This window comes from Sciurus carolinensis, chromosome 9 (assembly GCF_902686445.1).
Source record: "Sciurus carolinensis chromosome 9, mSciCar1.2, whole genome shotgun sequence".
In the NCBI taxonomy this organism is placed as follows: Eukaryota; Metazoa; Chordata; class Mammalia; order Rodentia; family Sciuridae; genus Sciurus; species Sciurus carolinensis.
Genome location: NC_062221.1, coordinates 64775191 through 64789943, shown reverse-complemented (window position 1 = coordinate 64789943; position 14753 = coordinate 64775191). Strand labels below are relative to the sequence as shown.

The window sequence follows — 14753 nt, the reverse complement described above, 5'->3', positions numbered from 1 at the left end:
TATAGCTTCTGGTTAGCCGGCTCTCCAGGGTTACATTGGATCCCTCACAACACTGTGCAGTGTTATAGTTCTTTCATGAGGAATAATAACTGGTGAAGAAATGGGTGTGATTTGATGATTATTTGATCCATAAATGCTTAAAGGGGCACAGTCTTGATATCCTCAAACAAGTTTACCTTTGGGGTTATTCATACCATTGATGGGGCAACTCCAAATCTTAAACATTTTTAGGTTTTATATGTTACTACATGTAGACTCGTCCTCTCTACAAAGCATACCTATGAGCTAGTGAGATTGTCCTTGGAAGTAAATGTTGTTATTTACAGTGTAACTTGATTTTTCTGTCAGTAATGCTTAAAGTTACAGTTTTTGTGACCTGTTTTTGTGACTCTTAAATGACTTGATTTTCTTTTGGTTTCTTTCTTGTAGACAAGTTTGACCAAATTTTCTGACAGTCTTCAAGAAATGATAAATTTTCACACAGTAAGTGTCAGTAGGTGTTACTATGGCCATGTTAATTATTTAGTACTTTTCTTGAGTTTGGCAGTATTTTGTGAATGAACAAAGTTGAATTTGGTGACTTTGGTCAACAACATTTTAGTTGGGTGGATCTAAATGTTCATTTTGTGTATGTGTGGGTGAGGGAGAGAGAAAGTATATTGTATTTCCTATTCTAATATGAGGAACTTATTAATGAAGTACATCTCCCATTAAAGCTAATTTTTTCCATTTCAGTTCTGTCTTTGCTAGTTTTAAATTTAAGAATAAAGAAGTAAAACTCATTTCAAATTTAGTTGTTTCACTTAAGATACTTCCAAATATATCCATTTTATCTAATCAATTGCCAATATTAAAGAGTACTGTATCTTTGAACTATTTATATATGTGTTTAAGATCTGAGGGCATTTATCTTTCAAGAATGAGAGATTATGTTACATTTGGAACGTCATGAAATTGCTTTATAAACTGTAAATATTTACTGGAAATGTGGTGTATATGTTATATACTTATATTTTTAAAAAAGCTTAATATGACTGTCATATAATAAATTTTGAAGCTGCTGTCTATAGAAAGAGTATCAACAACTGTATTATCAATATGTATCGATAATTATACTAATTTTTTGTTCTTAGTTAATTCAATCTTAAATTTTTTTGGTCAACATATTAAAGATGAAGTTATATGATATATTATTTTACTTGTAATTCAGATTTTAGATGCTATAAAATCAACATGTACAAGTATCTGAGTGCCTGTTTCCAATTCTTTGAAATATATACTAAGGTGGAATTGCTGATCATATGGTAATTCTGTGTTTACCTATTTGAAGAACCATGAAATTGCTTTCCTTTTATTTTTTTTAAATTATGGAAGGAACAAAGTGGTAGTTCATTGTGGTTTTGTTTTACATTTCCCTTATGATAATGTACTTGAGAGTCTTGTGCTTATTGGTCATTTCTGTATCTTTTGCTATTATACCATTGTTGTCTATTAAAGTACTTTGTCCATTTTTATTTTTTTAATTTTTATTAAAAATTTTTTTTCAGGGGCTGGGATTGTAACTTAGTAGTAGAGCGACTGTCAAGCATGTGTGAGGCCCTGGGTTTGGGTCTCAGTACCACATATAAACCCATAAAGTAAAGGTCCATTGACAACCTAAAAAAAATTTTTTTTTCAGTACTGGGAATTGGACCCAAGGTTGTTCTACCTTTGAGCTGTATCCCCAGCCATTTTTATTTTTCATTTTGAGATGGGGTTTTGTTAAATTGCCAAGACTGGTCTGGAACTTGAGAGCCTTCTACCTCAGCCTCCTGAGCAGCTGGAATTACAGACCCACCTCTACTTGCCCATCTCCTTTGTCTTTTATTTATTTATTTATTTTTTGGCAATGCTGGGGATTGAACCAGGGCCTTATTTACATGCTAGGCAAGCTCTCTACCACTGATCCATGCCTCCAGCCTTCCTTTGCCCATTTAAATTTTTTTCTGTTGTCAAGTTGTATTTGTATAGTTCTTTGTATCTTTTGATTATTAAACCCTTACCAATAAATAATTTGCAAATAGTTGTTTTCATTCTGTAGATTTTCTTTTCTTTCTATTTTTCTGTGCTGGGGATTGAACTCAGAGCCTTACACTGAAAACATATGCTTTACCACTGAGCTACCTACCCAGTCTCTCTTTTTCACTTTTTTTTTTTTGGTACCAGGGATTGAACCCAGGGGTGCTTAACCACTGAGTCACATCCCCAGCCTGTTTTTTTATTTTTTATTTTAAGACAGAGTCTCCTAAGTTGTTCAGGTCCTCACTAAGTTGCTGGGGCTGGTGATCCTCCTGCCTCAACCTCCTGAGCTGCTGGGATTACAGGCATGTACCAACGAACCCAGCTCTTTTTCACTTTCTTGATAATGTGCTTTGATACACAAACATTTTAAATTTTGATGAAGTGCAAATTCCAGTTTTTCTGTTTTTCATTTTTTTGGCTGTGCTTTTTTTTTTTTTTTGTCATCCCTGTGGGAATTCATTTCCAAATTCAAGATCATGAAGATTTTTCTACTATTTTCTTAGAGTTTTATGGTTTCATCTCATATTTATACCAATTGTACTACTTATTAATTTTCTTTTTGCCTTTATTGATTTAGAGAAAAATATTTAGTATCCTTGATTTCTCTTGAAATTAAGTGATCTTTTAGATTTAAATGTCCTATCAGTTATTGATTTGACATTGGGAGCAATGGTGATTGCATGTAGTCCCAGTTACTTGGGAGACTGAGGCAAGAGGATGGAAAGTTTGAGGCCGGCCAGCCTGGGCAGTGTAGCTCAGGAATAGAACACTTGCCTAGCATGCCTGATACTCTGATTCAATTGCTAGTACCACTTAAAATCAAAATATTATTAATTTTAAATTGACAGATTAAATGTATTCTCCATAATATCCGCCCTGCCCTCCCCCCCCCCCCCCAACACACACAGGCACTTGACAGTACTAGAGATTAAACCCATGGCCTCAGGCATGCTGGGCAAGCGTCCCACTATTGAGTTGAAAGTTGGAGTAGCTCACAGTTGTTTACAGAGACTGTGTTGGAGCAAAAACAGGAAAAAAGTGGTTTTTAACTTTCTCCTGTCTACTAATTTTCCATCAGTTTCCACTGCCAGATATTAACTTCCCAGCTTTCGGGTTGGGGTAGAGCTGGGAAATATGCCTTACAAGCTTCTAGCCTCTGACAGTTTAGAAGAGGAGACTGTCGAAGGTCAAGAGGGGAGATGAGAGCCCACAGGCAGCCAGCATACCACTCTTTTTTTTTTTTCAGCATACCACTCTTCATGACTGTAATTCTGAAAATTTCTTTAGCAGGAAAATTATTGTACGACTTAATTTTTATCCTTAAAACTCTTTCTGTGGCTTTTCTCTTTTCCATATATGCAATATCCAAATATTCCCCAAATCCAACTATCAGTGGCTTCTCTGCTGCCTCCCAGTCTAAAATACTACCACCTCTTCTTTAGGCTTTTTACCGTAACCTCCCAGCATGTGTCTGTATTTCTCTTTTTGCCCTTCTGAAGTGAGTTATGGATACAGAAGCCAGAATGAGCTTTAAAATATATAAATGAATCCACAATACTGCCCTGCTCCTGTGGTTCTCCAGCATATCTGGAATAATGTCTTACCCAGAACCTGCCAAACCCTATATAATCAGGTTCCTCCTCATAACTTTCTGATCTTATCTCTATTCTTGGCTCACTCTGGTTCTTGGCTGGTCTCCAAACAGTAATTCTCATCTGAGGGCCTTTGCATTTGCTGCCATTCTGCATGGAATGTTCTTCCATATCTCTGTGTGGCTGGTTTCCTCACAATATTTCTTCTTCCTCACTTTATTTAGGTCACTACTTCTCAGACAGACCTTCTAAACCCAGTGGTCACTTTCTACCACTTTATCCTGCCTTTACAAGCACATACTTATACATAAACAGGGCTATATATACATATTTATACCCATATACATTTCAACATATATGGTCTTAAATATATGTATTTAATTTATTGTTTGTTCTTCTGAGTTCTACAACTGCAGGTACTTTATTATGTTCATTTCTTACTACCTAGAAGAGTACATGGTTGATGGGATTTCCTTGTGGCAGGATTAGTGAGACTGAGGTTAAAATTAGCAAACTACAGTAACACAGCCACGTCATTGTTTATAGCAGCTCAGTTCACAATAGCTAGATTGTGGAACCAACCTAGATGCCCTTCAACAGATGAATGGATAAAAAAACTGTGGTATATATACACAATGGAATATTATCCAGCCATAAAGAAGAATAATATTATGGCATTTGCAAATAAATGGATGGAATTGGAGAATATCATGCTAAGTGAAACAAGCCACTCCCAAAAAAACCAAAGGCTGAATGTTTTCCCTGATAAGTGGAGAATGATATATAATGGGAGTGGGGGTGTGGGGAGTGAGAGAAGAATGGGGGAACTTTAGATTATGTAGAAGGAAATGAGAGGGAGGGGAGGTATGAAAAATGGTGGAATGAGACAAACATCATTACCCTGTGTACATGTATGATTACACGAATGGTATGAATCTACATCATGTACAATCATGGAAATGAAATGGTGTACCCCATTTGTGTACAATGAATCAAAATGCAGTCTGTAAAAAATTGAAAAATAAATAAATAATTTAAAAAATCAAATTTATAAAAATTCCTAATTTTTTAAAGTCATCCAATCAATAAAGATTTATTAAACCAATAACAAAGCACAACAAATAGACAAGGGAATTTAATCTTTTTATTTTTTTTAACTGTTTCTTGAGCTACAGAGACTGCACAATCTCTGTTAACTGTAAAATTCATATTACTTTAGAAAGATAATTTGTACACTAAGGGCAGATCACTGCCTACCTCTTGGTGAGCTTGTGTGCTTGTATTTACACCTGTATGCATGATGCATGGGGAACTGTGTCTGATGTTACATCAGGATGTCTAGAGCCTTTCTAAGTTTATTCCCTTATTCCTATAGCAGCATCTCAGAAATTTTCCAATGAATAGGTGTAACAGTGACTTTGTGAGCTATTGATTCTTTCCTTCTTAATTGCTGTGCTTTCTGTATTATGTGGCTTTCTGTTTTTTGTTAACCTTTACTTTTAAATTTACCCAGTAGGAGTGACTTATATGTACTCGAACCAGAATTCTAATATATGTGGTAAAGCTTCATAGCACTATTATGCTTTGCTTTAATTAGACTAGGGATAGGGACCACAGTTCTTTTTTAGATTTATATCCCCAGTGTTTACATAATTCTCTGTTTGGGGGAATCATTTAATTTTTCTAAGTTCTACATTCCTCTGTAAAATGAAGGGGGGTTACTAGTTTATTTTAATTATAAAAAATTCTAAAACTATTAAACATTTTTGATTATTAAAGAATTTAAATATGGTCTTATAGTCTTGTTAAAATTTGAGGAAAACTTATTTATATAAAGAACTTTAGCAGTATGTTCTGCAATGGAATCATAATTATATAATATTTCAGAATAAAAGAAACTTAAGGAAAAAAGTGCTTTTTAAAAGGTATTTATCAGTGGGACCTGCTTTACATTCTGTAACAATTTGTAACTCTGAAGTTTTGGTATATCAGTTTGTGTTTTAGTAAAAGTTTGGATTTTCAGAGATAGCATTTGTGAATGACTTTATGGACTTAAATAAATATTTGAAAATGATAAAACACTCTGGGTAATCAAGGAAAGATTCAGTATACATTAGGGTTAGATTATCCAGTCATTTTAAAAACGACATGATTTGGATTATCTTGTAATTTATTTTCTTTGTAAAAATGGATAGAACACTTCCTTATTCCCAGAAGAATGAGAATTTCCTGGGATTGGTCTTTACTTCAGACATCTTTATAAGATGCCAACACATACTTTTCCAAGACAGGTAATGGTATGCTATATTCCGCTAGACATTAGAGTTGGTTTTAAGACTGATGTGTTTTTGACCCCACTGATGATTCTTGGATTGTCATTTGCTGCCAGTCAGGGACTTGCAGTATTTGTGTGATTATTATCTTTGCTGAATAAAGCCTTAAAATTGATTTTCTGCATAAAGTCTGAAAATATGTACTCCTGGGTTTTTTTTGTTAGATTTTCCATGCTAGGGATGTCTACTCACTCACTCAAGAAATCATTTTAGGTGAGGAGAGATAGTAGTGTCAATGCTTTCCGACCCCTCATCTCATGGTAGAGATTGAAACTGAAGGTTGAAACTGCAGGGGGGACCCGAGGGCATCTGTAGGTGTTAGTGAAAATAGTTTTTATTAACTATGTTAAAATAAAGCAGTGTTGTGGAGGATTTTATATGTATGTGTGTGTATGTGTGTACACATGCATGTAAATAATACACACATTAAATACACTTACACATTATATATATACATACATTTATACATACTTATATATCTAGTATATGTAACATTTCTAAATATTAAAAAAATTAATGAAACATTTTAACTTGCTTCCATGAATGTAACTTAAATAACTAAAAGAAGGAAGGAAGGAAGGTCAGTCTTATGCATGAAATGACTTCAAGCAATTTCTGACCAAGATTTTTTAAAGTGTGGGCTGGGGGTGTGTAGCTCAGTGGTATAGTGTTTGCCACTCAAGGCCCTGGGTTCAATCCCCAGAAGGAAAAAAGGTCGAAAAGTATTCCTCCTAAGTTTTTTGAATTCTATCTATAACTTATAAACTTCAGCAAAATTTTACCTCTGGAGGCCAGTGTACTTTTGTATGAAATAGTGATGAGTGATATTCTCATATCATTTCTTTATAAAAAGCCAGTAGCAGATTAAACTGAATGTTTCAAATAACTTGTTCAGATTATTCATCTATCATTGTGATGATGTTTCTATATCTTTTTTGTTTCAGAGTTTTTCTTTAGCACCTTCAAATCTTCATCCCTATAAATTTTGTTTTGTTATTTTGCAAAGCAATTAACATATTTCCAGGATAAAGTGTTCAGAGATTTTAACTACTCGTATAACTTGAACACAGTTAGTATTATGTAGAGTCATCATGCAGCACCTTTTTAATATAGCAGTCTTCAGGGTTAGTGATTATTGCTATTTTTCTCATGTGTGTCATCAAATGCATCTGTTTGTTTTGTTATTCAAATATGATACCTTTTCTGTTTTCCTACTTTTTTTTGGAAATTAACAAAATTCTTAGCATTTTCCTTATAGGCTGGTATATTGCGCAGTTATACAATTATATGAACCAGTCTGGTTCTAGTTCTTAATTGGGTAATTTTGTAACTAGTTTCTTGATCTGATGTTGTAACTAATCTCATAAAAGAACTTTGTTTCTTATTTTGTATTCCTGAAGACTGAGGAGTACAAATCTTTTTCTGTATGAAATGGTCATTTTGTGTTAAAATTTCTGTATGATTTGCTTATGCCATTGCTTTATTTAATAATGTTTTGATGCAAAAAGAGATTTAGGTTGAAGAAGAGAATTTTGAACTCTTTTTTTTTTGTCTTAATGAAATGACTTTCATAATGAAGATAAATGTTTAATGAAAAGGTTGTTAATCATATGAAGCATGATAATGTATGTCTTAAGGTTTGGAAATTAAGTATGTACATGTATATATTGTGTGTGTAATTTTCTACATTCTTAAAATGTTTTAAATAGATTTTATTGAAAAATTATATAATTAAGCATTTAGTAAATAAGACAAAATATTAATTCATTTTAGTCAATCCAGTAAATATTACTTTTATGCATGATCAGAAAATCAAATTTTCAAAAATACTTTTGAATATATGAAGGTCTGTAACCTATTTAAAAATATGTGCATCAAATTTCATCTTCAACAACCTCTCCAGGTCATTTCAGTGTGCAGGTCAGTTTGACAAACAGTATGTTTCCTTCAGTAAACAAGATACCTGTTGATTCAAGTAAATGCAGACTTGATTCTGCATTTCAGTATTTGCCATTTTTAATAATTAAAAATGAAAACAATGAAATTTTACCAAGAGCCAGAGTTTGGTTAATTAACATAAAAATCAGTAATAAAGTACCAAGAAGTAACTGTTAAAAAAATAAAATAAATTATATTCTAAAAGGAACACTTAATACCAAACAATGGTGATGCTGAGGAATCAACCATATATACTTTGTTAGTAGGAAAAAATGTGAAAAATAAGGACAAGAAATGATGACCAGTTGTGATTAGAAATTAAATAGTTTTGAAAAATTCAGATGGAATTGTAGGGGGTAGAGGTAAACTTTTTTCAAAGTAATTATTCAGAAAGATAAGAAAGAAAGTCATATAAATAGTATCAAAATATAATTTCAACAGCTGTAAACTTCCAAATTGTTACCAGTTTACAACTTTTAAAATCACTATAAAACTTTAAAACATCACTATCTTGTGTATGACTGTCAACATCTTATTTACTCTGACCGTTTAACAACCTAAACTTGGTAGCTCAAAACAACCACTATCATTTATTTGGTCAGAACTTGGAGGGGGAAACTTGCTTCTCTTCTAGCTGGTGTTGGCTAGGTGGCTTGACTGTGCCTGAAGGAGCCAGTGTGTCTGGTACCTCCACTAGGGTGGCTGGAATGACTGGAGTTGGCTGGGTTTCTTTACAGTTTTTGGAGTCTCTTCATCCTCTAAGACTTTTCTCTCTTTTGGGCCTTCTCCCCAGCAAGGTTTCAGACTTCTTAATGTGTTAGCTGGCTTTATTTTTTGCATATAAATTTTTATTGGAACACAGCTATACTCATTTGTTTTTGTATTGTCTGTGGCTATTTGTGACTTTAAGGGCAGGATTAAGTAGTTGTGTTAGAGACCACATAGCCCATAAGCTGAACTTATTACTGTCTAGACCTTTACAGAAGTAGTACACTGACCTCTTCACGACTACATTATTTTTGTCTGCTTCCAGTAACTGTATTTGCCATGATATCTACTGAAGAGAGTACCCTTTCCACTTTAGTAAAAGTGATTTAGTGGTACACTGTCATTCTTGAATTCTTTTCAGCAAAGTGGTGGTAGATGAACCAGTTGTGATCTGGCCAAATAAAAATCTGAATATTTGGTAGTTAAGAACCAGGAATCCACATTTTAAAACCCTGGGTCATTCCAGTGTGCAGGTCAGTTTGACAAACTGTGTTGCATTTAGTAAACAAGGTACCTGTTGATTTGGGTAAATGCAGATTCTTGATTCTGCATTTCTAACAAGCATCAGTTGATGTGGATGATGCTTATGCATTCCTGGAAAGCTTTAAAAATACTGATTCCTCATTCTCACCAGTATTTCTAATAATCTCAATATCCAGATATTTAAAAATTCTTCAGGTTATTCCAGTGTGCAACCAATTTGAGAACCTTGGGGTAGAGCAGTTTGTCTCAGTCTTTGCATAACAGTATCATCTAGAAGACATTAAAAATACAGAGGGATCTTACCTTTCTTCCACAAGCTTGGGTGTTTGTGTTTTCTACTGACTTTCTAGGTGCTTTTAATACTTGCCTAAGCCGGTGGAGAAACCACTGCTCTAGGAGGGAGGAAAGAAGAGTTTAGAAAAACATTAGTACAGAGGATGCAGAAAAAGTAGAACAAATAATAAGCATTTGTTTACTTATTGGAACCTATTCCTGATGATAATAAAGAGGAGTCCTCTTGATTATTTTATATCTCTTTATTATAGGCCTAATGAGATTAACCCAAAGATTCAGTGGATCCATAGGGTCAAAAGCTATAACCCTGCTTTTCTACAGTTTCTGGAGAGGACAGGAATAAATGCCATGTAGAAATCATCAGAAGAGAGTCCTGTAGAAGCTAAATAATATTTAAATTAGTCACAAAGACTTTAAACTATAAGATTTATTCCTAGAGCCAGTGGCACCTAAATAAATGATAAGAACTGGAAACAAGACTAATGCTAACTGGATATGTAACTTGTTTTTATAGTAAACTTCCTGGAGTGGATGGTCTGTCATCTGTGAAGTAGATCTCAGCTTTCATTCTTTCCTGAATACAACAGAGATAATATTGCTTTAACTGGGTCTGAAAGTGAATGGGGAGTGACCTGAATATGAACTGTTAATTTTAAATAGTCATTTATTATTCTGTGCACTTTAGTAAGTTTTTTTTTTTTTTTATAATTAGCAAATGGGTCAAATGACATTTTGTTGATTATTTGTCATGTATTTTGTTGCTAGGAGTAGTACTGTTAATTTCCAAAAACAGAATTGAACATTAGCTTTTCTGTTGGTGACTTTTATAGATACTGACTTTTAGCATATAAAAAGGAATGCTGTAAATTCTCTCTTAGCAAGGTATAGATTGTTTAGTGACTTGGGATTGAGACGCGAGCAGACTGAGTTAGCCGTTAGGTAACTGAATGGCTTGAAATTGGCAAATAGGAGATAGAGCTTTTACAGAGTTTCCTTTGTATTAGCACCATACTTTTTTTTTCATTCTAATGGAGATCACACACACACACACACACACACACACACACACACACACACACTAAAACAGGGCATGGTGGTACATGCCTATAGTTCCATATGCTTGGGAGGCTAAGGCAAGTGTCTAGGAGATTGAGAACAGCTTGGGCAACATATCCAGACCCCCATCTGGGGAGAAAAAAAAAAAAAGAAAAAGAAATATATAGGTTAGATTATTGATGATTTCCTGAAATACTACTACTTCTAACTCTACTCAAAGGTATCTAAAATTTGATTGTGGTAACCCTGTGTGTTGGAGGATGTAGATGATAATTTTCTTAAGATTTTAAAACAGTGATAATACACAGAAAAATGTTTTTTCTTTTGGAATATATTGATGGTTTTTACAATTTTATTGAGGAATAAATGGTGAAGTCATAAAGTGTACAATTTGATAAGTTTTTTAAAATCTTTTTTTAATGATGTTTTATTTTATATCTTTATTTTATTTATTTATTTTTAATGTGGTGCTGAGGATTAAACCCAGTGCCTCACACATGCTAGGCAAGAGCTCTAATAGCGAGCTACAACCTCAGCCCCAATTTGATAAGTTTTGACATCTGTATACCTCCATGATGTATACAATCACCATAACTAATGAATGTGATAATCATGCCTCAAAGTTTTCTTTTACCACTTTGTGATTCTTCTCTCCTGTTTTTCTCCTCATTCCTTGTCAGTCACTTATCTGCTTTCTATCAGTATTGATTAATTTGCATTTTCTACAATTGTATGTAAATGGAAATTGTTTTGGTATCTTTCATTCAGTGTAATAATTTTGAGACTCAGTCATATTGTGTGTATCAACACTCGATCCCTCTTTTTTATTCTTCTTAGTAATACATGACAATAGAGTATATTTTGACAAATTATACATACATGGAGTATAACTTCCCATTCTTGTGATTGTACATGATATGGAGTTTCACTGGTTGTGTGTTTATATATGAGCATAGGAAAGTTATGTCCAATTCAGTCTACTGTTTTTCCTATTCTCTTCTCCCCTCCCTTCCCTTTACTCCCCTTTGTCTAATCCAGTGAACTTCTATCCCCTCCCCCCTTTACTGTGAGTCAGCACATCTACATATCAGATAGAACATTTGATCTTTGGTTTTTAGGGATTGGTTTGTTTCACTTAGCATAATAATCTCCAGTTCCATCCATATATTGGCAAATGCCATAATTTTTTCTTCTTTATGGCTGAGTAAAAATCCCTTTTTTTTCTGCTTAACTATCACATTGTATAGGTATATCAGTTTGCTTATTCGTTTATATGTTGATGAATATATTAGATATCTATTGTTGTATAACAGATTAACTCAAAACTCATTGGTTTAGACAACAAACATTTATTCTCACAGTTTCTGGGCCAGGAATTTGGGAGAGGCTTAGGTGGCCCTGGTTTAGGGTCTTTCGTGAGATTTCTGTCAAGATGTTGGCTGGGGCTACAGTCATAGTCTTCACTGAGACTGGGAGGATCCAATTCAAAGATATTTCACTCACATGACTCTTAGTTCCTCACCAACGACCATGTTTTCAGGGCTGCTTGAGTGTCCTCACAACTTGGCAGCTGGTTACTTTCCAAACAGGTGACCCAAGAGCAAGCATAAAGAGGAAACATTAATGCTGTTTATGACCAGGTCTCAGAAACTACACGTTGTTACTTCACATATTACTGTTTGCTGGAAGTAAGTCACTATGTCCAACCCACACTCAAGGAGAGACATAACATCTGCTTTGGAAGGAAGGAGTGTCAAAGAATGTGTTGACATGCCAGGAGCACTGGTATGCATCTGTAGTCCCAGCTTCTTCTGTGACTGAGGTAGTTGTATTGTTTGAGTCCAGGAGCTTGTGACCAAGCTGGGCAACAGACTGAGACCCCAGACTTAAAGAAAAGGGAAAAAAAAAAAAAAAGATTTTGTGGACATATTTTAAAGTCACATCACCATATGGATATTTGATTTGTTTCCAGTGGTTTTTTTTTTTTTTTTCTTTTTTTTAAACCCCCCAGTGCTGAGTATCAAACCCAGGGCTCTGTGCATACTAGGCAAGTGCTCTACTAGTGAACCTCTACCAGCCTCTCTTTCCAGGTTTTTGCTGTTACTGGCAAAGTTACTTATAAAAATATAAGTACGGGAGGCTAAGATAGGAGGATCATGAGTTCAAAGGCAGCCTTGGCAAGGTGCTTAACAACACAATGAGAACCTGTCTCTAAATAAAAATACAAAACAGGGCTGGGAATGTGGCTCACTGGTTGAGTGCCCCTGAGTTCAATCCCTGGCACCCAGCCTCCCATAAAAAGAATATATGTAAAAATCTGTAAACATTTATTTCTTTGTGTAAATAGCTACTTTGTAAAATTGGGTTATGTGAAAATTTTTACAACTTGTACACATTATAAAACAGATTTTATAAAATAATTATAAAATATTGATGACAAAATAATTTAATTTCCTTTATAAATGTTTATACTAATATTTTATATATTAAATTTCTTAGAAATTTTATCTTTAAGGAAGTTAAAGACAACTTCAGAAATTTGGAAATAGTTTTCCAAAGTTGGTTGTACCACTTGATACCATCAGTGGGTGAGAGTTCTAGTTGTTCCATATGCTCATCAGCACATTATATGATAACTTTGAAAAACTTGATTATGGTTTTAAGTTGTATTTTCTTAATAACTAATGATGAACATTTATTTATCTGCCATTTTTTGATCTTCTTTTGCTCATTTAAAAATGAATTATTCTTGAGTTGCAAGAGTTTTTTCTGTACTTCATTTCAGATATATCTTTTGTCAAATATGTTTTACAGATATTTTCTCCTAGACTTTGGCTTGCCTTTTTCATTTTTGTAGCAATATATTTTGAAACACAAAGGTTTTTAATTTTGGTAAATTTAATTTGTTTTTTCGTCCATAATTTTCATTTGTGTTAAGTGTTTGCCTAACCCCAATTCACTAAGATGTCATTTGATGCTTTCTTTTAGAAGTTTAGGTCTATGGTTCATTTGTAGTAAAGTTTTGTATATGTCCCATGAAAAGTGTTGAGGTTCTTCCCCCTCCTCTCATATGGCCATCTAGTTGTTTGTTCCAGCTGTGTTTGTTCGATGTTATCTTCTCCCTATTGGAACTTTTTATTTTTAAAAAAGTCATTTCTAGACTCTATTCTGTTTCATTGATCTTTTTGCTATCTTTATACCAATACTACACTGCTTTGATTACTGTAACTTTCATACTAAGTCTTGAAATAAGGTAGTATGGGTATTCCAACTTTGTTCCTCTTTTTCAAAGATGTTTTGGCTATTCTAGGTCTGGGTTCCATGAATCTATAAATCATTTAGTGAGAGTTGACATCTTACTAATATTGAGTCTTCTTATCCATGAAAACAATGTTTATTTGCTTTCTTTAATTTTTCTGAGTATGTTTTATAGGACTCTGAAAGACATGCATATTTTTGTCAAATTGGTCCCGAAGCATTTCCTGTTTCTTTTATATTATTGTCAATAGTATTTTTTAAAGTCCAATTTTTAATTGGTCATTGCTAATATATAGAGATTCAGTCCATTCACTTTGTTTCTGCAACTTTGCTAAACTTTCTTATTCTACTAGTATATTTTTGGTAGATTCCATAGTATTTTCCATATAATTGATCATATCTGTGGATGAAGATAGTTTCATATGCTTCCTTTGTAGCTTGTATGCTTTTTATTTCTTGATTGATTGCATTGCTAGAATTTCTAGTGCAGCATGCCATTAAATACCATGTTAGCTATAGGTTTTTCCATACATACCTTTTCTTGGATTAAGGAAGTTCCCTTATATTCCTAGATCCCTGAGAGTTTTCCGTTTTTTCATAGTCAGAAATGAATATTGGGATTTGTCATGCTTTTCTGTATCTTATAGTTTCTTTTTTAGTCTGTTAATCTTGTGATTTCTGATTGATTGAATTCTGAATGTTAAATCAATTTTGCATTCCTGGGATAAATCCCAATTGGTCTTGATGTATTGTACTTTTTTACATAGTGCTATGATATATCATTATCATATATTGTTAAGAATTTTTGCATCTATGTTCATGAAGGATAGTGATGTGTAGCTTTCTTTTCTTACACTGTCTCTGGCTTTGTTCCTCAAAAGAATAGATTTTTCTGATGCAATTTTTTTTTTTTTTTGAAGAGTTCGTGTAGCATTCTTATTCTCTCTTCCTTAAATGTTTGATAATCTTC

At 33.6% G+C, this 14753-nt stretch overlaps 1 protein-coding gene across 13 annotated transcripts in view; it reads left to right on the top strand.

Annotated features, from left to right (window-relative positions):
• The window catches only part of Acap2 (ArfGAP with coiled-coil, ankyrin repeat and PH domains 2), a 127293-nt gene that overhangs the window by 50579 nt on the left and 61961 nt on the right, over positions 1-14753 (top strand). For all 13 annotated transcript variants that reach the window (XM_047563536.1, XM_047563535.1, XM_047563530.1 and 10 more), the window contains exon 4: positions 430-483. In XM_047563536.1, the coding sequence (XP_047419492.1) occupies positions 430-483 (54 nt within the window). The remainder of the gene's footprint in view (positions 1-429; positions 484-14753) is intronic.